The following is a 26,552-nucleotide window of genomic DNA, read 5'->3' as shown; positions in this document are numbered from 1 at the left end:
ACCCTTGGTATACGATCGGCTTCGTCGAGAAGCAGCAAGAACTTTAACGGATCGCAAGAAAAGACAGGCTATCGGCAGATTCACGTCAATCAATTCCGCAACACTAATCCAGCTATCTTTCGGAAGAGATCGGAGTACCTGATCCAAAAGATCGGCTTCATCAAGAAGCAGCAAGAACATTGACGTATTAGAGGAGGAGCAGATATGTTAGCGGCAGATTCGCATCCATCAATTCCGCGAATCTGAGAACAACGAAGAAAAGAAAGAAGCATCGCGCACTTTTCCCAGACGGTAATCAGCTTCGACGAAAAGATCGAGATCGTTCCTCCGGCGCCAAATTGAAAAGAAATTGGAGATTGGCGTTGGGGAGAAGATCCACATCCTCCGGCGATCGGCAATCGACGTTGAGAAGAAGAGACTAATCAACGCTGGGAAGACGGTAACTCCGTCATCAAAGCGATCAAGATCCGCTGAACCCACCGGAAGACGGGGGACGGAGGAAAACCCTAAGTTTGGCAGGAGGAGGGAAGACGTGATTTGGCGCCACTTCTCGATGGCTTCGGGCGGAAGGAAGAGGTTGAGTCCCAGGTGGGAAACTGGAGTTATTTTTATTTTAAAATAAGGCGGTGCAGAAGGTTCGTGGATCGAGAATCGATTGGGTCCAGACCCGAGAGTTCAAGATACAGTTCGGGTCTCTAGTCTGGTCAGTTCCACTATCAAGCTTGTTGTGAATCTTGCAGGTAGCAATACCATGAATTGATATAAATTTCAGCGAAGGAAAATCTCGCAATGATAAAAATAACTGATCAGATATAGTTGGATATCCGATCCGATTCCAACATATTAATCCTGGGTTCTGATCATTATATTATAAAATTTGCCTGTGGATCCTCATCGGTTTGGGCTTTGGGCTTTGCTAAATCGGATATTGGTTTGATTTGGATCTAGACCAAAATTCGATCTAATTTAATTGTAAATAACTTTAGTTTTTCTTTTGCCAAATCTGGTATTACCACACATGTGCCACATTCAGCGATACCGATTGGATCTATATTGTACATTCTGGATTCACATTAGATCTAACAATATTCAGCCTGTATTCTTCTCATTGGTAGCCCTAATATCAAACTTTTGAAAACATCATGATTTTATTTTGATATTTTCAGACTATCACTTATATTTGTTACATACGGTACGGCTGGAGATCCATATAGACCGTTTGGGATTTGATCCTGCTGGCACCTCAGTTGTTCTTTGGGTTAGAGACGTAAGCTATTTGGATTTGGTTCGGAGGTGGCTATCCGGATGCTTAGCAGATCCAGAACTGATCAGCTTTATACCTCATGGGTTCTTTTTTGTCAATGAATGATCCGGATCCATTGATATTCCGGGTGTGTAATTTGTCACTTTGGCTTGGATGGCTAGGGATGCAAATGCTTTGGATCCGGAACAGCTAAATACGTGGAGATTTGGATTAGAATCGGGTTTGGAACATCCAAAATTTTCAAAACCTCCACCCTAGATCCGACTCATTTGCATACCTATATGGATGGCATCGGAGGGGTGATATTATTCATTGTCTTGGCTGTGTTGGATCCAGAGTTGATGGCCCAGGACAGTTGTCAAAATGATGGATCTCGATCGGTTAGCCCCGTTATATCAAGATTTAGTTAAGGCAGGGGAGCCGAGAATCTGAACTAGGATGGACACAAACTCTAGGGCTGAGAAACGAGATGAACAGCTTGCCGTTTGGCTCGGCTTGACTCAGAAATCCATGTTTCATGAACAGTAGAAGAGTGGAAATTGGTTTTAGAGTTTCATTAATCAATAACAGTATGGACAAAAACACTTGTTCTCAACTGATCTGTGGTGATCACTAATTGAGGTGGTAAACTGATTTCATAAAAATTGCGAGGACGACAGTACCTTACAATTACCACAGTAGAGGTCACATTGGATGTAACTGATGCTTGGTTACATTCAATCTCAACTGCATATCTGAAGAAACAAAAAAGAATCTAATAGAAAATCCAATCTCCTTCACTTGTCTACTTGATAGAGTAGTTTAGAGTTCCCAAGTGAGATGTGTGTGGAGATTGAATATAACCATCAAGTCGTTATATATATCTGCTCTCTGCAATTTCATGTCTCAAAATTCTAAGGCCTTGTTTGGATGACAGGGGCAAAAGTAGGTCACTCAGAAACTTGGTTTTGTCTTAAATCGTGTTTTTTTTTTTTGACAAAACTGGTTTGCTAAAAATCCGGTTTTTGCTGTTGTTTGGGTGACCTAAAACTTGAAAACCCAAGTTTTAGGTTTTTAAAACTCCAACGATGACAAAAATAAGTTTTAGGTTTTTAAAATCCATCCCCGCCCCGGATCAAGGCGGGGATGAAGGTTCTAATCTTGAGTCGGGGCGGGGGTGGAGACCTTGTCCCCGCCCCACTACCATCCCTACACAACAGGGCAACCTCTCCAATAAGTTGTTAACTTCTCAATGGGTCGGGTCTTACCCGAACCCGTACTGACCTGCTGACAGTACTATAATAAGTGTATGGACCTAGGCTGAAACTGCTCCTATACCCTAAAGTAGTGACGTCAATGGGTCGGATTTGAACCGGACTTGTCCCATACCAAACCCTGTAGGGTTAAGGTTGGTAATAAAGAGGTCCCATTAGAATCTGGGTCGAACTTAAGGGTCCCAGAGTGGGGTATTGTTTTTAAAATTTAATACCAGACCCGGGTCCGACCTGAGTTCTGATTCAAATCCATGATTTTTCAATGTAAAAAAGTTAAAAAATATTATTTTATCTTTTCCTGTTCATGTATTCTTTACAAAACCCCGGTATACTTTTTTTTTTTTACGATATACCCGATTGAACCCAGGTGTAAATCCAGTACCAGCACCTTAAAGTCAGATCTGGGTTTGAGCTTAGTTTAATTCAAACCAGATCCGACCCGTTGACACCCCTCATAAAGAAGAGATCGGACAAAAAGTCCCAAGCCAAAGAGAAGCTTCCGTGGGACCCACCCCCACCTTCCCACTTCCACGCACGGCACGTACGCCCTTTTGAACGTCGTACGCAACCCTGCAGCCTATAAATACCAGCGCCCCCCCCCCCCCCCCTTCCTCTAACACCACAGAGAGAGAGATGGCGATGCCATGGCCGTCGGATCTTCAAGGGAGGTGCCTGAAGCACCCCGACCGCCGTCCATCTCCGGGCGTCTGCTCCGTCTGCGTCAAGGAGCGCCTCACCAATCTCTCGAGCTGCAAGCCCTCGTCCTGCTCCTCCGCCTCCCTTTCTCCAACCCACTCCTCTTCCTGCGACTCTTCTTCCTCGTCTCCCTCCCTCCCTTCTTTTTCCTCTTGGGCCCTGCCAGCCGGCGACGAGGAGACGAGGATGTCCGTCCTCATAAGCAAGGAAGGACGGTTCCCGGAGAGGCCCGGGTGGCTGTGGCCGCTCAGGAGGAGCAGGTCGGTTGCGTTCGAGGGGAAGAAGCCGGCGGTGGTGGTTTGTGGTCGTTGTTGATGCTGAAGGGGAAGAAGGAGGTGGCGCTTCGCGCACTCCAAAGTGGTGAGCGACATCGTCTTCCTTGGTGTACGATGAGTATAATTATAGGCGTGGTTAGCTGATCGAGTCGAAGTACTTTATAAAGTAATCGTTCTTCACAAAACACAAAAAATTGCTGCTGTAGAAAATCACTAACGCACAGCAACTTGTGTATTGTGTGTGGTCCGAACACTTTGTATCAGTAGATCTGCTCAGCATAATTTAAAGTTTTTTTTTTATGACTTTGGTCGAGGTTGATTTGATGAGATCTGTGTGTAAACTGTAAGGTGTACAAAATGTGATACATATCATATTACCAAGTTCGTTTCTTTTATATAATCCATGATTTTGTTGGTAGAGTTAATGATATTTTGGAAACATTGGTATGATCTTGATAAATGATAGTTTTTTTTGGAAATTTTCTCTATGATATTTCAAAACTTTGAAAATGTTATTGATTGTCTGGTGACAGATTACTGCCTGTTTTGTTTTTTGAAAGAACAGATTTCTGCCTGTTAAGGAGTTGGTACGCTGTCAAAGATTGAGCCATTGACGGACTGACCATTAGAGCGCGTTTTTTTTTCTTCAACGCATGAGAAGAAAAACCCTTTGCAAGAAAGGGCAGGCAGATGAAAGGGATGATCTTGAGGATAGATCAGGAGATTTGACAAAACACATTTTTTTTTTTTTTTGGAAATCACCACCATCCATTTGTGCAAGCAGTGGGACCCACCAATGTCATCATTTTTGCATAGTGATTGAAATGATGGATGGTAGTGATTTTAAAACACAAAAGTTTGTGTTTTGTCAAATCACGTGATTTGTTTTTTTGCTAGATCGGCCTACACTAATACTAAATTTTCAACCCTCATAAAATTGTGTTTTTATGTAGAAAAATATGAGTCGTTTCTTACTATTTTCACCATGGGGTTAATTAGTTTTGGCCAAAACAAGCTCCTACGGTCCTACCTACATTCCAAGGGGTTCCTTACCCACGAGTGTAGCCAATGTTATCAGTATTCAAACGGACGCTTCCTTCCCCCCATAAGAAAATGTACGAACGAGTTTTTATAGAAAATGGGTGTGTTTCCTATGAAAACATGAGGCCCACATGGCCCATTTTCATAGAATGTGAGCCTTTTGGGGTGAGATAAATGACCTCTTTTAAGGGTGTGAACTTGTCGGGCTTGGTTCAGGCTCGGGTGGAATCAGACTTGGATTAGATTTTTGGGTATGGTATCGAGTTCGGACCCAGGTCTAATTGGGTCTACAAAAAACATACCCAGACTCTACATGAGCCAGACTAGGACCACACCTGGTAAAATAATATTTTTTTTATCATATTTTTACATTGAAATTTGCAGGTCTTAATCGGAAATCAGGTCGGGCCCCGGGTCTTGTATAAAATTTCACAAACTATACCTAGGCCCATGTCTTAATCAAACCTTCGGGTCTGGACCCAAGTCTTAATCGGATCTTCTTATTTGTCACCATACCCGGACCTTATAGGGTTTGGTCCCGGGTAAACCCGACCCGTTGACACCCCTGAACATGACCCACAGAATGGTGGTCAAGTCTCTAAACCACCCTTAATGACATGGGATCCGATTCTCATAGTTATGACAAGTACTTGGGGGAGAAACTGTGGTAGAAAACCACCACAACTTGAAGATTATGGTTTATGATGCTTGCTGTGCCGAGCATAGTACCTCTACCAACAATAGTCATGGTTGATAGACCCGGGGGGGCGTTCGTCCAGAACCCACCAGTGGCACAATGCATCCCGCGCTGACATGTAATAACCAGTCGCACGGGACGCTCTTTGTTCTGTGTGTATCAAACACAGGATGCCCACCGCTGGAACGCTTTGTCCCAGCGGTGGGATTTGTCTGGCAAGTCGAAGACAGGACCAACTTAACAGACTTGAGCATATCTACGATCGAGGTGGCTAACCATTGTCCAGCGGGGTCCTGTGTCATGCTGAAGGCCCAGGATCGAATTCTGCTGGCTCCTGGGGACGGTCGTTGCTTTATCATGGTTGGGGGCACATAAAGGCTGTGTGGTCGTGCCCTCAACCCAGAGTTTTACCTCCCAGGAAGGTGAGCCTGTTAAGTGACTCGGTTCTAGGTGAGGGTTTTCTTTGGTCACTAAAAACACACACATGAGCTTGTTTGGTAATGTCTCATGAGGTGCAAATGAGAGAATGAATCTCACCAAGAACTGAGTCACTTAATGGAACTGTCCCCTTATGAGGTAATTAAACCCCAAGTCGAGTCACCAACTCCCAAACCCCAGAGTCCACCAGTTAAAAGCACCCACACACTCGGTGAGGCTTAAAACCTAGGACGAAGGGGTCAGCACTTTCTCCCTAGGCCTGATGCGACTCGGGTGACCCTTGCTAGTGCAATTAGTTAAATAAACAGAAAGCGATCATACAATATGACAAAAATAACGTGTTTCCAAAATGCCTCATAATTTATCAAATCCACCAAATGGACAATTCTACAAGTTATTACTTTTTTATGTTTTTTTCCCTCGCAGCTATGATTTTCTGATTTTTACGGGTCACAACGCTGAAAGTGGATGGACCCACGAAACTCGTCAACAAAATCGCATCTAAAGTTGCGATATTTCAAAACAGATTGTGAAATTCCAAAATACTTGTGAAAATCGTGACGAGTACTGCAAGGAACATTGCAAAAATCCTTTAAGTATTGCGGAAGTCCGTACCTCATGAAATTTCAAATGATTTTAATAAGGGTATTGCAAAATTATTTTTTCTTGCAAAATTTTGTTTTATATAAATGACACTTCATTTTTCAACCTCCTATTTGCATATGGATGCTCTGTTTTTGCAATTCTAGGGTTCTTTTGGTCTTCAATTGATGGTCCCCAATCCTTTCGGCGATCTTTTGATGACATTCAAGCTTTGCAAAAAATCTCTCATCGGTGACTGTCAGTGGCGTAGCTAGGATTCATGTGAGGGGGGGGGGCAAATAGGGGTGTAGCAAAAAGGAAAAAATTTGGTGTGTCGAGGGCAGTGCCCCCGGGAAATTTTTTTTTGAGATAAAATAAAAAATGGCTACAATTATTAATAAAAATCTATTTCATATGGACAAATCAAACTATTTGCTGCAGTCAGGGTTGGCCTGGGCTAAAAAAATGGATAAAAATCTATTTCATATGGAATCAGGGGTGGGCTAGGACTGGGCTTTTAAAAAACAAAAAAAAAAAACTGTTCCGGGAGGCAGGGCTGTCAGCCCAGTCCTGCCCCCCCCCCGGCTCCGCCTCTGGTGACGGTTCATCGACAATGATTCACCGGCGGTGGTAAACCCTAAAAGCATGGGCGACACTTCATCCACAGTGAGTTTTTTCAATAAAAGCATGGGTAAAACTTCATCGTCAATGAGTTTTTTTGGTAAAAGCATGGGCGGCACTTTATCGACGATGAGTTTTTTTTTTTGATAAAAGCATCAACGATAAGAAAATCGATGACACTTCATCAACAGTGAGTTTTTTTTATAGAAGCATCGACAGTGAAAATATCGACAACACTTTATTGATGGTGAGTTTTTTTGGTAAAAGTATCGGTGGTGAGATCTTATGGTATGGGTGAGATAGAAAACTAAAAGTCTGCAAGTTGTTCGTGAGTGTTGCATTTTCATCATAGAGAAAGTGTAGGATGATGATATAGAAGAATCCACTCTAACGAATTGTGATAGTTAAAAAGATGTGTCGGACGATGATGTAGAGTCGATGTATCTCGCAGTCAACGTTCGTCCAATCACATGGTATAGGTGAGATAAGAAAAATTAGAACAACACAAAAATATAGAATCAACAATGGTATAGTGTGTTTTCTCCTTATCAAACATGTGGTGCAATTTGACATTTTTTAGGCCGAAGAGATGAAGGTACCTATATACATACTTTGTTGTAAAATAATTGAATGAATGCAACACGTGAGATACTTCATTTGTGAATGCATGAGATGAATGTAAAATGTCCGAACAACTTCATTTTGTAAAATAATAAAATGAATGAAATGTATGAGTAACTTCAATTTGTGAAAGAATGGAATGAATGAAATTTATGAGCGACTTCATTTTGTTAAAGAATTAAATGTATGCAAAATGTATGAGCTACTTAATTTTGTGAAAGAATGATATGAATGCAATATATGAGCGACTTCATTTTGTGAAAAAACAAGTCACACATATACATGCAAATTTTCTATATAAATTCACACGTATATATGCAAATTTTTTTCAAAATATGTGATTTTTTTACTTATGTAATATTTTTACTTTAAATTTTACTGTTACAGAACAGATCCTTTAACAATTTAACAATACATATAAATAGAACTAAAATTTACAACTAAAATTCATCCATAAACATAACAAAACAACTACAAATTTTGTTAACCTATCATGTAAAATTACAAGCAAGTTTTAAAATACAACAATGAATGACCTTTACATCTAAATGACATCCAAATTTTTAGTCATTTTGTCAAAATTACATCCTAAGAAGATATCTAGATGCAAAAAAAAGGTTCAAGACCACAAAAACTCTAGGATTGCAAAAATAAGGCATCCAGATGCAAATAAGGGGTTGAAAAATGAAGCATCACTTATATAGAACAAAATTTTGCAAGAAGAAAGAATTTCACGATAACCATGCAATACTCATCGCAATTTCCCAATATCGAACTTTTCGCAAGTTTTTCGTAGTTTCGCAATACTTTTGTGAAAATCATTTAGAATTTCGCAAGGTACAAACTTCCACAACACTTCAAAGATTCTTGCAACGTGCCTTGCGATACTTGTCCCAAGTTTCGCAAGTGTTTTGAAATTTCACAATCTTTTCTAGAATATCACAACCTCATATATGATTTTGTTGACGAGTTTTGTGAGTCCATCCACTTTCAGTGTCATGACCCGCGAAAATAAAAAATTTGCAACTGCAAGAAATAAAAGCATCCAAAAAAATAAGAACCTGCAAAATTGTCTATTTGACATATTTGGTAAATTATGAAGCATTTTTTTTAAATGCGTCATTTTTGTAGTACGGTCATTTCCCCTTAAACAAATATCAAAAAAATGAGTGAGTGGTGACAAATCAACTCTCATTCTCAAAGGCAAATAGAGTCATTTTCTCATTTACATGTCTAAAGCGTTTTGTATAATTCTACAGTTTTTTTTATTATATACTGGTAGGGGTCTGTCAAACGGCAGCTCAGCTCGAATTTAAGCATCGCTAAATGTTGGATTAATCAGACAATTACATAATCAGAAAGAAAAACAAAAAGTATAACCACATCCAGATCCAGTACCATATCAAATCCGATCATTAATCAGATGTGCCATGCTCACTGAGTCTGACCGACCGACTCAGATTTGGTTGGACATCCATCAAAATCTGATCAGTTGACATCCTTACAGGCTACAGCCAGCCGAAAGGAGGGCATGTTGTATAATTAAGACACGGTTGTTTGCATCAAAATTCAAATACCATACCCAGAGCATGAAAGAGTAGTAGTCCACAACAGATCAAGTGATCCACACTATCATGTGGAGTCAGCGTGCACCCTCATAGGATAGACTCGACACATTGTACAAGTGCAAAGCGAAGCGAGATTGGATGCGACTACGCAATGCTACCGCTTCTCCGTCAAGCCTACATATGTGACCATAGTAAAGAGACACCTTTCCTGCAAGCCTACTGCGTGCTATGCAAACTGTAACTGTGAGCAGTATACAACGTCCATACGTAAGATTGTGCTCGAAATGATAGCTTCAGCACGTTATGATCTAATGCATAGGGACAACCTTGAGACCAAAGCAAAGGCTTTACAGGAGCCATGATTACCAAACGAGGACCTAAACACCGTACAAGAAATAAATAATCTTGTTCAGCAATAAAAAACCCCACACAAACATATTAACAATCATCTCACTTATCCATATCATTAAGAAATTACCAGTCTTAAAGACATTACAGAATGACACATACTTGTACATGATCAACAATGCCCAGAATGCGAGCAGTTTGCGCTCCGCAAACCTTTGCATGTTTTACATGCATGCTTACGTGACAAAGACTACCATGAATACACTGAACGGCTTTGGCTAAAGCCTCTTACAGACCATTAAGAGTTTGCAAATGCAAGGACTTGGGAGCTGTACAAGGAAGAATTTCAAATGATATTAAACACCTGCATCAATTCTTTACAGTAAATACTAATGTGATGTGAGTGTAGAGATCAACACCTCGCTCGCATCATAGATCTCCTTGCAGGCGTGAAGTATAGGTATTATAACTAATCTTCCCCATCTTCAGGGAATTAATCCGGCGATCAATCACCTCGATTTCCAAACATGGTGGGACTGAGCATCCCATTTCATATGTTTGGTTCATATAATTTGCACTGTTAGTGGTGTTAGATTGCAGGCCTGAAGACTCTTGTATGCATGTCAATCATCGCAACCATACTCATCCCTCTCCTTCCCTGGTTGTTTTTTCATTCTTTCAAATATCTCATCCAGAGATTCTGATGATGGAGCAGAATTGAGTTTGTTTTCTGGGACCTGGCGCAGCGGCAAGAATCTCCTGGCCCCTAAATTTGCCCTGAAATTCTGGAAATTATTCTTCATTGACGCCCATCTACCTGCCAATCCAGATGGATTGCCTATCAAGTCTTTTGAATTAGGTTCATCTCTGGGGTTGCTTGCTTCAAGCAGGGACAATGAAGCAGAAGGCTTGGATTCTTTTCCCTGCTCATCATTGAGAGCAGCATACTTGCTCGCAATGCTTTCTCGGCCATTCTCATATCTCCAATCATCATCTTTGGGAGTTTTTAAGTGTGACCCTCTCCCATCATCCTTGGATAAACTGACTGCCACTGATTTCATCTCCAAGGGGACTTTCTCTGCGGAACCATTCTCACTTCTAGCAGATTTCTGAACAGGATCATTGACCAAGTCACGTTCAGCATGTACAGAGATGAAAATGTCAATTGGTTATCCTTTTATAGTTCTATTAAATCAATCAACAAGTAATAGATATGAAACCATGCATAAAAAGGCCGCATCAACCATGTAATGGTTTTGACTTTTGAGTCAAAACAAGATGATGGGTTGATAATCTTTCTTGGATTTGTGGAGTCCATTTGGAAGCAACCTGGGGTTTCATTGCACTGAAATATATTCTAACAAGAAAAGGCAGAACTACTTGAATTCCACAACATAGAAGGAAACGTACCATGGGCATGCTACCAGATTCCACATCGGCACTTACGTCGTTGAAATTTCTAGCCAGTGGGATAACATGCTCCCCAACATTGGACCCTTGCTCAAGCCAGGACCGCTCTGAAGATAAACCAGAATCCAAATATATAAATATATATGGAACCATGCCATACTTTTTCATCTGTGTTTTGAGTGGTGGTAAAGATTTTCCATGCACTTTGTCTACACCAATATATTCCCCAGATGCCTAGGCATATTGGTGAATAAATTTCACAGATTTGTTGAAGATTAAACAGGCACCCATGCTGGTGCCTATCGTAATCACACCGAATCGGCAGAATTTTTGTTTGACCAACTACGAGTGTTCCACAGATGTTGGTTTTAGCAGTGCAGAATATAAATACATCATTAATGAAATTCGCATGCCAAAGTTTTCAGGTATGTCCCGGCTTGAATCCAAGGGAGACCAGCAAATAATATTGAGTTGAGGATATAATTAGATAAAACGATTCTTCTAGTTTACCTTTCTGGAGGATGATAACTCCTGATGGATCAAACCCATCCATATCTTCAGCATCATTTTGAAATCTGAGCCTTTTCCAGATACCAAAAAAATTAATTACTCTATCAAAGAAATTGCTTGCAACCAACAACGTGTAAACAACCATAATGAGTGGGTAAATTTTGTTAAACCCTCGTCCAAAGAACGGGACAGCATCATCAATGTTTCCCATCCACTGCACACATCCAACAGAAAAGGTTACAGATTTCCAATACACAAAAGATAATGAAATACTCACAAACCACAATACTTATAACAGAATCACTTATTAGACAAGCTATGACAGAAAAAGGGATTGGAACATGCATCAGGAGACAAATAAAATACTCTAGATTGAGAACTATATTATCCAGTCACGATAAGACATGCATGATAAAGGTTGTGGTTAATGATGACAATGATGATAATAATATGAAGATAAAATGGTTGTATAGAAGGCCAAGGAGACATGATGACAATCATGACCACGGCGGTGGTTGCCATCAAAGCAGGTTATATGTTCCCCCCCCCCGAACAGGGCCGGTACTGAGATCTCATGTTCGGGGGTTCCAAATAGCACCACGTATACGATCGAGACCGGCATGGTTCCCGATGACCGTCCGCATCATACTGCATCGTAATTTGGTGCCGCAACAAAGACTTAAGTACCCTTTACCGTCATTCGCTTCATCTTTCTCGAACGGACATAAATGCCCTCTTTCTAGAAAACTGAACCGTCGGTTCGTGAAAAGGACAAAACTGTCCTCCATCGTTATCGCGCCAAAACGATGGACAAAGTTTGCGTATGTAGCAAGCGTTATGTTGTAGGATTCAAATAGTTCAAAACAATCCATTCTCGCTCTAAGCACTCTACCGGAGATTCTTTGCTTTCATCTGGAGTCGTCGGAGCATCCTTTCCCTTTGTTCCAGAGCATCTGTTTCCGTCTTACACGCAACCGCAACATAATAACCACATTCTGTTGCGTATTAGTTGTTACCACTGCTTACTCTACAGTTGGAATATCCAAATTCCCATCGTTTCGGTGAGTTTCGTGTAAGGTTTCTTTCTTCAATCTGAAGATTGCTTCTTATACAACGATTTGTTTCTTATGAACCCAAATATTCCGACGATTTCTAATCTTGATGATCGTGTAATGTATTGTGCAGGTTAGCAATGTATGCGCCTCATCAGATTAGAGATACCCCGTCGTTCTATGGGTTGTCTATTAGAGAAGTGATCCGTCAGTCCCATCTATCTAAGGTTTTTGAAAGATACCAAAATATACTTAAGATTGAGAACGATGAAGACAGGGAAAAAGCCTTGAAATCGTATTATGTGGAGGATTATCCATCAGATATCGAGGCTGCGGATCAAAGGAAGAACTCTGAAGAACGAAAGATGCAGAACAAGGATGGCGAAGAGAAAGCAAATGCAAGAAATATTGATGAGAATATAAATAGAAGGCGGAGGATTAACGCACAGGTGATGGAAAAGAGGAAGAAGAATGCAGAGGAGTTTCAAAGTTATGTTAGATATTTAGTGGATGAAACTGCGGCACAATGTAAGAGGAGAGACTTGGAGCGCAGTGCAATGTTTAACAAGGCATGGCTACTGAAGAAGGAGGAGGAGAGGCGAAGGCAAATGAATAAGGAGGAAGAGAAGGAACAGAATATTCCTCAGTATGAGGAAGAAAAGGAAAGGCGAATGAGGGAGGAGTTTGAGGAAGCTAAGGAAATGCAAAGGCAGGAGAAGGAGAATGAGGAAAACAAGGAAAGGCAACAGAAGGAGAAGGAGGCGGAAGAAGAAAAGGAAAGAGAAAGGAAGAATTCTAGGAAAGAAGGAAACAAGAACTGGAAGAGAATGAAAGGCGGCGAAAGGAGAAGGAGGAGGAAGAAAAGGAAAGGGAAAGGAAGAAGCAGGAGGAGGAAGTGCAGGAAAGGTTAAGGAAGAAGCAGGAGGAAGAGGCGAAAAGGCAGAGAGAAAGGAAGCAGAAGGATGAGGAGAAAAAGCAGAGAGAAAGGAAGGAGAAGGAGGAGGAGGCGAAAAAGGAGAGAGAAAGGATGCAAGAGCAGAAAAGGGAGAGAGAAAGGAAGCAGAGGAAGGAAGAGGAGAAAAGGGAGAGAGAGAAAGGAAGGAGAAGGAGGAGGAGAATAGGGAGAGAGAAAGGAAACAGAAGAAGGAGGAGGAGAAAAGGGAGAGAGAAAGGAAGGATAGAGAAAGGATGGAGAAGAAGGCTGAGAAAAGGAAGGCGAGAGAAAGGCATGCGATGGTGGAGCCGGTAGAGATGGAGATTGAAAGTCAATTGGTGGCAGTGGACCCACCAGAAAGTCCCAGGTTGGAGGGAGAACAAGAGAAAATAGCGACCAAGGTAAATATATCTGTTCTTTCTGTGAAGATTTAATAACATGTTTAGCGATTTTGGTATAGCGATTACTGTGTTAGGTATTAATATGTATAGCGATGACTGTGATAGTCTGTCTGCAACCAATATTATTTATAGCGGTTAGTAGAATAGTATTTATAAGTACAAATGGAACTAAATTACAATTGGTAGGAATAATATGTTATTTTGTGTTACAAGGAGTTCACATGAGAAGTAGAGCACCAGGTGAAAAGCTCGGAGGTCGGTGTCAATGGCCTGTAGTTCTGTCGTGGTATGGTCAGCTGAGTGCATATCAGAAGGACCGATTACGAAATATGCACTTCGGTGGCCTTTTGGACCAGCAATATTTTGAAACTTGCTGGAATACCATGACCCACCTGGTAAATAAATGGAATGATAAGATGAACACATTCCAGTTTGTTTCTTTTGAGATCACCATGACTCTAGAAGATGTGGCGAGGATCACTGGCCTTAAGTGCGATGGCAGTGATGTCCTATTACGGCATTCAAACTATAACGCAAGGGAGAAATGCACGGCCCTGTTAGGAATGTCGATGGACGAATGGAGTCAATGTATTTCTGGTGGAATAAATTCCACATCAATGAAAGTCTCATTTTTTCGTAATAAATGGGAAGGCTACTCCGCTACTTGTGTATCTGAAATAGCTGACCAAGAGTTGCGCGACTTCCTTCTATATTTTTTTGGTCTTACATTATTTTCCGATTGTTCTGGTTCGAGAATAAGTTCCATGTGGCTGCAGTACCTGGCAGACTTAGACGAAGTCGACGACTATGCATGGGGTGCCGCTATGCTCGCACACTTATACAGTCAACTCCACCGTGCGAGTAACGGTACGAAAACAGTTGGTGGATTTTGGCCATTTGTTCAGGTATTTGTTGATTACATACTTAGCAATTGTAGAACAATCTCATTGCAGGTTGTGGTGTTACTAATAATATTGTTTTTGTTAGGCCTGGGCGTTGGAACATATTATCTCATTGCGTCCACGTTGTGGCCCTCCAATTTGTGGTTTTCCAAAGATCGGTCGCTGGGCTAGAATAAACGTCGCAGTTTATAATGCTAAGTCCATTTTAGATGGGCTGCAACTAAACGAGGTAAACGTTCTAAAATTGTTTACAATCCTGTCAGCATTTACCATTTAGTATTATAAATCGTTGTAATGTTTAGCATTCTTAAGTATCTATCGCTGCAGGATTGTCTTCCGTAGTACATATCGTTGTTGTCATATCATGCGTAAATAAATGTTAATATATTTGTCATTCGTTATTAAAAAGAATTACCAATGTACAGGTTTTGTGGAGACCTTATGGAGATGGGGAGGACGATGATGACGTTGTTGCGGAGGCTGCTAGATTGTCTTACCGCGATTTGTGGTTATTTTGCAATTTTGAAGCCGAGTTGCAGCAAGGTAGTCGAGTTCTTCTAGAATCTGACTTGGGGCAGTCTATCCCAAATAAGCCTTTGGAAGTGAGAAGGAAGATGAATAGTGGTGGGGGCAGGAACGTGAATTGGCCCGATCGCTACAGGGACGAATTATTAAATTGGAACTCAGGTGGTTTTCCTGCCGTATCGTATGATCATGAAGGACGACAATTTGATCCCTTATATTTCGAAAGGTATTGGGAACCAATGCGGCGAAATCTGAATATTGAAAAAATTGTGAACCCATGCCTCCCAACTGCCCCTTCTCATGTTGCAGCCCAGCCTCTACAACCAAAACGTCGTCCCTCTCTGGTTACTACGACTGGTCCCTCAGTAACAAAGCGCGAGGAAGAGCGAACACTTGCACTAAAAGAGAACATTGTCTCTGCCGCAAGGTTCGAAGTTATGGAGAGGGAGAATAAGAAATTAAGGGCAGAAGTAAGTACTATGGGGATTCAATTGAACTCAATGGTAGAGATGATGACCAGTTTTCTTAATAAAGGTCTCGCAACGAAGATGCCATGCAGGATAGACAGTGCACAAATAAAAAGTGAGAGACAAGTCTATGATATTTCATCTGATTCGTCAAGTGCCTCGGAATAAATCGTAGTTTTTCATTTTTATCATGCTAGGTTTTTTTTGTAATTGTATAATGAGTTGTAGTAACGTGACATTCTTTTATTGTTTAATTCTTTATTATTACATCTTTTCGTCTGTGGATCTCGGTAATAAATAAACTTTAATCGAAAATAGATGTTTGTTCAAAAATCGTGGCATTGCCTAACCTCTCTGGCATCGTTCAGATATATCATTTCTGTTTAGCAATCAATGTATTTGTCTCCGCCTCGAAAGAATATCGCAATAAGGATTGGCGATGTAAGCCGTGAACAATAATTTAACGAGTTCTGACGGCGTAAATGATAACAGTCAATAGCGATAAGAAAAGGGTTTGTCGTTGCATGAATATATCGATGTATCCATATACGATAATCAATAGAATAATCGTGAAAGATTATTCATACCTGAAAGCTTGTTATAATGCGACCGACAAACGACGGGTTTTTTATTATTTAAAAGTGAATAATTAAATTTCCGGGGTGTTTCCAAAAACGTCCGGCATGTGAGACGACGTATTTTTAATTATTTCTATCGAAAAAAGGGCGGTTTGTGAAAAGACGTATTTTTAAATTTTTCGAAAGCAATCATTTAATTTGGCGACGGCTATCGAAAAAAGAGCGGCATGCGAAAAGGCGTATTTTTATTTATTTAAAACGCAATCATTTAATTAGCGGGCTGTTTTCCGAAAATGTCTGGCATGTGAGATGACGTATTTTTAATTATTTCTATCAAAAAAAGGGCGGTTTATGGAAAGACGTATTTTTAAATACTTCGAAAGCAATCATTTAATTTGGCGGCGGCTATCGGAAAAAGGGCGGCATGCGAAACGACGTATTTTTATTTATTTAAAACGCAATCATTTAATTAGCGGACTGTTTTCGAAAAAGGGCGGGACGTTAAAGGACTTTACCTTTGTATTTGACTGAGGACGGCGTTTCCGTATCTGCGTTGCAAAGGTGCCATCGATATCTCCGTCCAGGCATGGCGCCGAAGAAGGGGACAATCGAAGCAGTACGACCAGCCATGGCGTCCAAGAAGAGGACTACGGGGCCAATACGACCCGGCACGGCGCCAACGACGATGGGAGCACTACGATCGGGCACGGGGGCAACAGAGAGGACGGTGGGAGCAAAACGACCAGGCACAGCGGCAACGGAGAGGATGATGGGAGCAAAACGGCCAGGCACGACGCCGAAGAAGAAGACAATCACATCCACAGTACCAGCATTAGCGCTTAAGACGTATATTTTTTGAAACGCCTGAGTGGTTTAGTCAACATTTGCCTTTTCATGTCGTATTTGGACTATTGTTGTTTACTGTAGACAATAATTTCAATGTCGAATCCTGAATACCACGCTCATGGTGCACACAGTTCAACATCCACAGGCAAGGTTGGGTGGCAACGCCCTGACGAGTGCGTAGATGACATCGAGCAGATGCAAGATGAATTTGCAGTTGGGAACACTATCAGTAATTTTGTAAGTATTTAACCACTATCAATTTCTAGGTCGTTCCGGTTTGTATGTTTTGAAGTTCGTAAATTTGTGCAACCAGACAATGTGTGATTTTGTCAATTACATCCAGAGCAACCCAAAGAGCAATGCAGTTCGCATCATCAGCCCTTATTTCATGGTATGTCTGGTCCGTTGTTTTTTTTGTTTGCTTCTATGACGTACTCACGTTTCTTGGTGGTTAAATCTTACTATTTCGTGCAACAGATGTATGTCCGTCAAAAGCCATACAGCATTGGATTCAGAGATGCACTACCTTGTTGGAACAGCGATGATGAGTGCCTAGACATTTCAAAATTTGGAAAGGTAATTGAACAAACTTCTTCTCCAAGGTTTAGTCGTAACATCCCCATCACGATATGTCTGCGAAACATGAAAAATTATTTTATCGATTCGCAGATTTTACTTCCTACACTCTGGCAAAATCTCGCCCATTGGGTCCTATACGAGATGAATTTTCTGGAAAAACAACTATGGTGCTACAACTCATTAGACTGCCACATTGGCGTAGAACGCGACGCTATGCATTTGGTATGCTTGTGCTCATAGGTGAATCTTAGCTTTTCGAGGTGGACCGGACTGTAATATATTATCCCTTTATCACAGGCGGGATTCCTTAAAAGGCTTGGTATCGACATTGCCAAGTGGATGTTGCTTTGTGGTGACGATGCACCTTTACAAAGTAATGGGGTCGATTGTGGCATCTTCGTAATGAAGCATATTGAAGCAATATACAATGGAGAAGAACCTTGTTTCCACGCTGTATGAGCTTTGTATCCGATGTTATTGTTTATTCTTGTTATATATTGGTTTCACATTACATGTTTTCTTGCAGGATCATATGCCGGAAATACGCTACGAAATATGCCAACAATTGATTGAGTTTAAAAAGAACGGCAGACAAAATATGTAAAGTGAAACCTATAGATTGCTCTTTCTGTACAACCTAACGAGCTCCGCCATCACCGTTCTCGCCCTCCTCCTCGACAGCAACCCAGTCGGTGCAGTCGCGCTGGGGATGGCCAGCAGGAGCTCCACCATTGTTGTATACGCATAACCAATGCTGGTAAAAGTTGTTCTTCAGTAATGAAAAATACTGTACGACGAAAGATCTTTCTAAAAATCGCATTCCGTGACCTTATCAATAAGAAAGGTTTGTTATCAGAAATCGCTGTATTGCTGAACTTACGCTAATGTACACTGATGTACACCTAAGGCAATTTCTTGGGAAGCGTGTGGACATACTTGTGGATTTATTTGAGATCAAAAAATTCGGTTCAATCGCATTGATTAATATTGGGAATAGCCCTCTGGCATGACATTGTTCAAATTTTGTCATTAATGCTTAATGCAGTAATTTGCTTTTGGTTTAATGAAACTGACATATATACTTGAAAACTGACGGAGGGTGATAGACGTTTCATTAATATTTGAATGACACAACACAAACTTCCACTTTGCTTCGCGAATAAGGAACCGACAAATCGATAATTCCTGTATATAGGCGGCTTCGACGCAGTTGTCGTATCCATTTATACTTTTTTCATATGTCTGCAAGATCATAATTCAAGAAATTTTCAAATTCTTTCACAAGTTTTCATGGTGGTAGCAGTGTAGTTGACTGTAGACCACTAAGCGTATCGCTTTGTACTATTCGTAAAATACGAAAGCTACATTAATGGCTCTTATTCACCACTTTTTTCATATGCCAACAATAAAGCGATGTTTAAGCATACAACATTTCATAGCGATGTTGAATATTATCATTTCGAACATTAGAAGTCTTTGTTCATTAAAATACATCGCAGTCTCACTCAGCAACTGTCAACCACGCGGGTTGAGCGCACATCTTTTATCAATTACAAGCCTTTTAGATGCTCGTGAGGCCTCCTTCAGTTTCTCCTCCGCAATTAGAAAGGACGTCAATTTTTTGTAGAGTTCTTCGCGGAATCCGGGTATATCAACCTGCAAAAACAGATTGTAAAGTAGAAATAATAGACATGCACTTAATCCCCAATAACAGAGGCGAAGAAATGGCATACAGCGTCGAAACAGGGTTCTGCACCATTGTATATTGCTTTAATGTACTTCATTACAAATACCCCGCAATCAACGCCATTATCTTGTAAAGGAGCATTGTATGTCGTGCGATAGATCCACTCACTAGCATCGACTCCCAAAATGGCTTTGAGGAAACCGATCTGAGAATAATGCGACCGACAGTAAATTCATGATCCCAGTACACGACTTGTTCCTCACATAGATATTGAAACTTACGAGATGGGAAATGTATAGTCGTAAACCACTGTCAACTTCCAACGAATTGTAACACCATAGTTTTTTTTCGCGTAAATCCATCACGTATAAGACCCAATGCTTTTCAGATTGCCATAGTGTAGGAATCAATATCTTCAAATAGATCGAAAAAATGATGTTAGCACTTGTTATGCTGTAATATTGCACTCTAGGTTTGTTTGCTTACCTTTTCACTTGACAAAAGGTCTCTGCAGTGATTACCGTTAACCCAATAAGGTATGTCGTCTTGAAATCCACTAGAGTATGGCAAACGGCGTAAGATAGTCTACAAACCCAAACATTGCTAACACTAACGATAACATACGAATCAATTGGACTAAATCAATAACGGAAAACAACATAAAATAAAACCGATATACCATGAAATACGGGCTTACGACGCTTACAGTCTGGCTTGGTGCGCTGCTTTTAATATAACTGACGAAATCCGATATAGTCTGTTTGCAGCAAATATGTTGTTGTTAACGGACGTACACATGGCTTACGTATATAGACAACTGCTACTAGTGTCATACTAACAAAATTATTGATCATGTTGTATTGTGCGAATTCACTCTGCATTCGGTTGATGTCCTCCAGGAGTGATTGACTAAGTTTTCGCCCAACTTCGTCGGTGGATGTTCGACTGAAATGAATGCGGACATTGCAACGAACGATATTGAAATTACATTATACAGTACACAAAACACAAATCGCAAAAAACGGCATGAAACAGTCGGATTTTGATGAAAATGTATATACCCATGATTCGCCATTGTTGGTCGTGTAGCTGTCTTCGTCTGCGTCACCGACCACAACTTTGTATGTTGGAGGACGGATCTCCAGGTTTATGAAGGAACCGTTGGTTTGATTGTTGCTGGTTCACGAAGTAGAAGACAAACACAACTTCCAGTACTCGTGCGACTATTTATGACCTAAAAGATGTACTGCTCAACCAACATGATCAATGAATACTGTACGACAAATCAAACATTTATTGTTATCCGTTGTAACTGAGTAATTCGACTTCATATTCGCTGCATGGCGATTTGTGGTTATCGTTGAATAGCGATTTGTGCAGCAATACTCGGCCTTTGTAAAGGTTGTTAGTCAACGTCGATTTGCGGTGTTAAACGATACTAGTATAAATTGATAATGAACGTTTGTTGATAATAACCCCACGGATCTAAAAAAACCCATGGGTTGAACTACATAGCGATTGTTAGAAATTGTGGAGTATCACTCACACTTGCACTTCCACTGTTAAAGCGAACAAAGTTCCCACTGTACCAGATGAAGAGGTTGACTTACCTCTTAAGAAATGAAGTGAGAAAGAGAAAAGACACATTGAGTAGCCTTTTATTTATAATATATGGATACAACTTTTCACAGGATAACAATAATGATTTCAAAAGGCAATTGGAGGTGTCACAGGAATCTCGTGTGGGCTATTAATTTAGTTGTCATGCCTCTTTGCATGCCCCGATCTCCACAATGCCGGATTTGTTTTTGCGTTTATAGTCATTTGTCACTGACGACTTGCGGTCCGTGATTGGATTTGCTTAAATCGATAGATAGCGATTTTTTGCTTCTGCAGGAAGTCGATTGATGACATCACTGTATGGCGATTTGTGGTTATCGTTGATTAGCGATATGTGGCATCGCAGCATAGCGATTTGAGGGTATTGTTCGACTGTCGATCTAAGCGCGATGACAAAGGTTGTTCAAGTAAGCTTTTTTGGGGCATTGACCAAGGTTGCGCTTCATTTTATGATCCAAGTAGGCTTTCAACCGCGCAGGTGATAGCATAGTTAGATTATAAAATGAAGCGCAACCTTGCTCATTGGCCGAAAAAAGCTTACTTGAACAACCTTTGTCATCCCGCTTTGATTGACATTCGAACAATACACTCAAATCACTACGCTGCGATGTCACATATCGCTAATCAACGATAATCACAAATCACCATACAGTGATGTCATCAATCGACTTCCTGCAGAAGCAAAAAACCGCTATCTATCGATTTAAGCAAATCCAACCACGGACCGCAAGTCGTCAGTGACAAATGACTATAAACGCAAAAACAAATCCGGCATTGTAGAGATCGGGGCATGCAAAGAGGCATGACAACTAAATTAATAGCCCACACGAGATTTCTGTGTCCCATACCTATCTGTCGAATGCATCAGAGCGTGTCATGAAAGAGAAAATATTAGACACTGAATTAAGTTTCACAAGAAATGCATACCTCCTCGCAACATTGATTACATACCAAAAGACTTGTAAAACTGTAGCGATCGTTGCCGGAAATCTGGTCGGGAGGAATGTAGGTTTGAACGTTTGGTGGTACTTCTGCATGGTATTGTTGCATGATGGACATTACGCGAGTTAGCTATTTGACAAGCTTCACGCAATGGGAAGCAATATAATGTTTTACATACCTGTTCATTGCAAGGGCCTTGTTGTTTTTTATTACGGGTAGGTTGTTTCTTAATCCTCTTCTTGCCAACCAATTCTACCGCACCCTTTGCCCTCCGACGACTGCGATGAGAGTTAAAATGTAAAACTGTACATATATGTATATATAATAATATTATATTATTATATATATATAAATACATTTTTTAATTTCTTTCTTTTCTGTATTTTTTTTCCTTTATTTTTATTTTTTGTCTTTATGTCATCTAGTTCAGTTTGAACTAGAATGACTGTTGCTAGTCAAGTCCTGTCCAGACTTGACTAGCAATAGAGCTGTTGGACTGACACAGTCCAACAGCTCTTAATAGAGCTGTTGGACTGACACATTCTAACAGCTCTAAATAGAGCTGTTGGACTGTGCCCAACAGCTCTATTGAGTCCTCTTTCAGCTGTGTATATAAAGGGGTGCAGCCCCTCTTGTATTTCACTCCAATGCTTCTTAAGCAATTGGTTTTTCATATCAATAAAGAATACATTTTTATTTTTATTTTGTTTCCAGTTATACCCTTTTTAAGGGTTATGCTTTAGTGTCATTCTTGACACTTGCTCTTGTTAATCAAAGCTCGTGTTTCGAAGATCCCCATTTCATTTCATGGTATCAGAGCCGCGGAAGTACTAAATCTTGAGGAAAAGCTGCCTCGGTTTCCGTGCCCGTTTGCAAAAGTGTTCGCCACTTGAAGAGAAGTGTTTTATCACTTCATTGGAAAAGATTTCACATCTTGTTGTATTGTTTTTTTTTTCTTTCTCATTTTCCTTCTTGTTTCTCTTCTATCCCTATTCTTTCTCTCCTTGTAATCGATGGATGACAATGATAAAGTCACCATCATGCCTATGAAACTAAGCGATACGAACTATGTAACATGGGCTTAATTCATGAAGCACCATATATGGAGAAAAGGCTTATGGGGGATTGTGGATGGTTCCGATTCGGAACCTAAGCTATCTCTTACTAAAAAGGAGGGAGATAAAGACGTCCCTCTATCGGAAGAAGAGAAAATCAAGGCTATTGCCTCATACGAGAAGAAATGGAAAGAATGGAGAATATCTCATGCGAAGATAATGTCATGGCTTATCAATAGCGTTGACATTAAAAAATGCTCAAGTCTTGCCAAATTTGATCATGCCGATAAGGCATGGGAATACCTTAAGAATATGTATTCCCTTAAAGATATTACACACGTGTGCAACCTCCAAGAAAAAGTTCGAATGATGACACAAGGAGACAAAACTATTCGTGAATATTACAATGGGTTGTCCGAACTTTGGGAAGAACTTTCCCTTTTAGAACCAAAGTGGCATTGTGCCGAAGACATCGAGCTTCGTCAGAAACAACTCGATGTTGAACATTTTTACCAGTTTATCACTGGATTAAGGCCGGAATTTGAAACCACTAAATCGGCCCTACTTCACCGGGGAAAAATTCCTTCTATTGTTGAAACTATTGAAGAGTTAACAATGGAAGAAAATCGTCTCCGGAAAGGTTCTTCAAAAATTGAAGATGATTCCGTTTTAGCCGTGTCTAGACCAGGGAATCATGTTCGATCATATAGGCCTCCTCACTTTAACCGACAAAATGGTGACTATGATAAGAAGAAAGTTATTTGTCATCACTGTCATGAACTGGGACACTACAGGCCACAATGTCCCAAACTTAAGGAGCTGAGAGAAAAAAGAGCTGCAATTGCTGGATCGGAGCCTAAAGATCAGGATGCACCAGTTTCCCTGGCCCAACTAATGGAGATCCTTCAGCCTCTCATCAAAGGTGCCTCTTCCTCATCTGAAGCTTCAACCGGCGCAGCAGCCTCATCTTTTTCTGATTTAGGTAAAATTTCTTGGCTTCTTGACTCTGGTGCATCTTTTCATATGACCCCAAATAATCAAAGTCTATCCAAATGTGTTAAAAATAAAACAAGTGTGTCAAAGGTCTTTACTGCTGATGGGACTTCTCTTGAAATAGAAGGAATAGGAGATTTTGAAAAAATTTATAAAACAAAAAAAAATTTTATTCCAGAAATTAGACATCTTCCCAAATTAAATTTAAATCTTTTATCTGTATCTCAAATTTCTGATTATGGGTGTAATATTTCTTTTTCTTCTCATGGTTGTTGGGTACAGGATCGCCAGTCAGGCAAGCTGATTGGGGAAGGCCATAGAGAAGGAGGACTCTATTACATGGATTTTTTGGAAATGCCGAAGAAAGCTTTTTGTTATAATATTCAAAAAATAGAGTTGGAACTGTGGCATAAGAGACTTGGTCACCCACATATAGCCAAAATCCAACATTTTCCAAATCTAGGGAAATTTTGTAACTCTGAATCATTTGATTGTAAAGATTGTATTCTCGGCAAAATGAAAAGATTACCATTTCAGAACAGAACCTTTTTCTCTTCAAGACCACTTGAATTAATACACTCGGATGTTTGGGGTCCTGCACCAGTAATTTCTAAAGGAGGATTTGTTTTCTATGTTATTTTTGTCGATGATTTCTCCCGACATACGTGGATGTACTTTCTCAAACATAAGTCTGAAGTATTTTCATACTTTCAAACTTTTCATAATATGGTTAAAAACAAATTTCAAAATGATATTACTATTTTTCGCACAGATTCAGGGGGAGAGTTTTTATCCACAGATTTTCAAAATTATCTTAAATTGCATGGCATCACACATCAAAGATCTTGTCCTTATACACCTCAACAAAATGGACTGACAGAACGAAAACATCGCCATATTATAGAAACCACTAGAACTTTATTAATAGCAAATCAACTCCCTAAAGACTTCTGGGCAGAAGCTGCCTTAACTGCCACCTATCTCATTAATAGGATGCCATCTTCTTCGTTACAAAATATCACTCCCATTGAAAAACTTATGAACATTTCTCCAGACTACTCTAGATTAAGAATATTTGGGTGCAAATGTTTCATATTTACTGACAAAAATGATAAACTTTCCCCTCGTGCGATTCCCTGTGCCTTTTTAGGATATGCTGAAAACCAGAAAGGTTATAGATGTTTTGACTTCAAAAATAATAAACTATATGTGTCTAGAAATGTTTCCTTTCTTGAAAAGGAGAGCTTCTTTGATTTTAGAAAATTAAAAGACGTCACTGAGTACTCCTTTTTGCTAGATCTAACATCAACATCTGATGAATATGACCTTGATTGTAACTTTGATGATGATCCAAGAATTATTGATCTTAATGTTGAAAATGAAGAAGTTCATAGAGATACTAGTATTCAATATTCCAGGCGACAAGAGTCTAATACTCCATGTGCACTTGAGAAATATTCTAACATTCCAACTAGACAATCATCCCGAATCTCGAGGCCTCCAGAAAAGTTTGTATCATACGAGTCTTTCTCACCCACATATAGGGCAGTTATTGCATTAATTCACTCATATGAAGAACCATCCACATATTTTCAAGCAAAAAATGATATCAAATGGATAGAAGCCATGAAAGTTGAATTAGATGCACTTGAAAAGGCTTTTACATGGAATATTCAAGATCTTCCTCCAGGGAAGAAAACTATAGGATGTCGATGGGTTTATAAAATTAAAACCAAGAGTGATGGTACTCTTGAAAGATATAAAGCCCGTTTAGTAGCCAAAGGTTATGCCCAAGAATATGGGATTGATTATGAAGAAACCTTTGCTCCGGTGGCTCGTATGACTACTGTCCGAACCTTAATTGCCTTAGCTTCTATCAAAAAATGGTCTATTTTTCAAATGGATGTCAAAAATGCTTTTTTAAATGGAAAGCTAGTTGAAGAAGTATATATGGAACCCCCTCCTGGTCTAAGTATTCCTAAGGGTAAAAGTCCTTCGCTTAGAAAAAGCTCTTTATGGACTTAAACAAGCACCAAAAGCTTGGTATGATAGGTTTAGTCGTGTTATGATTGATATTGGTTTTCAATTCTATTTAACTGACACTGCTTTGTTTATTAAGAATTCTGATGCAGGGATCATTGTGCTTCTTCTCTATGTGGATGATATGATCATCACCGGAAGCGATAAACAGGGAGTTGAAACAATCAAAACACTTCTTAAATCTCATTTTGAAATGACTGATTTGGGCTTGTTGAGATATTTTTTAGGCATTGAAGTTGCTTATTCTCCTAGAGGATATTTATTATCTCAGACTAAATTTGCTTTTGATATTGTTTTCAGGTCTGGTATTACTGATGATAAGAAAGTTGACACTCCAGAAGTTGTTAATGTTAAAATGAAGATTGATGATGGAGAACTTTTTGCAGACCCTACTCCTTACAGACAGCTTGTCGGGGCACTTTCCTATCTATCCATTACCAGACCAGATATAGCACATGTTTTTCATACAGCAAGTCAATTTCAACATGCTCCTACTTCTGTTCATATGGGAGCAGTCATGCGTATTATCAGATACATCAAGTCCTCTCTTTCACGAGGACTTTTCTTATCTTCCTCCTCTTCTCTTGATTTAATTGCATATACTGAT

At 40.1% G+C, this 26,552-nt stretch overlaps 1 protein-coding gene across 2 annotated transcripts in view; it reads right to left on the bottom strand.

The window, feature by feature from the left end:
- Window positions 1–9,739: 9,739 nt before the first annotated feature.
- Window positions 9,740–26,552, bottom strand: part of LOC149820424 (uncharacterized) — a 40,154-nt gene continuing 23,341 nt past the window's right edge. For both annotated transcript variants that reach the window (XM_089983602.1, XM_089983603.1), the window contains exons 11-13: window positions 11,325–11,538; window positions 10,815–10,921; window positions 9,740–10,513 (exon numbers count right to left, since the gene is read on the bottom strand). In XM_089983602.1, the coding sequence (XP_089839728.1) occupies window positions 10,028–10,513; window positions 10,815–10,921; window positions 11,325–11,538 (807 nt within the window). In that variant the 3' untranslated portion in view covers window positions 9,740–10,027. The remainder of the gene's footprint in view (window positions 10,514–10,814; window positions 10,922–11,324; window positions 11,539–26,552) is intronic.

Source organism: Nuphar pumila, chromosome 12 (assembly GCF_984573655.1).
Source record: "Nuphar pumila chromosome 12, dmNupPumi1.hap1.1, whole genome shotgun sequence".
NCBI lineage: Eukaryota > Viridiplantae > Streptophyta > Magnoliopsida > Nymphaeales > Nymphaeaceae > Nuphar > Nuphar pumila.
This window is presented reverse-complemented; position numbering and strand designations above follow the sequence as displayed.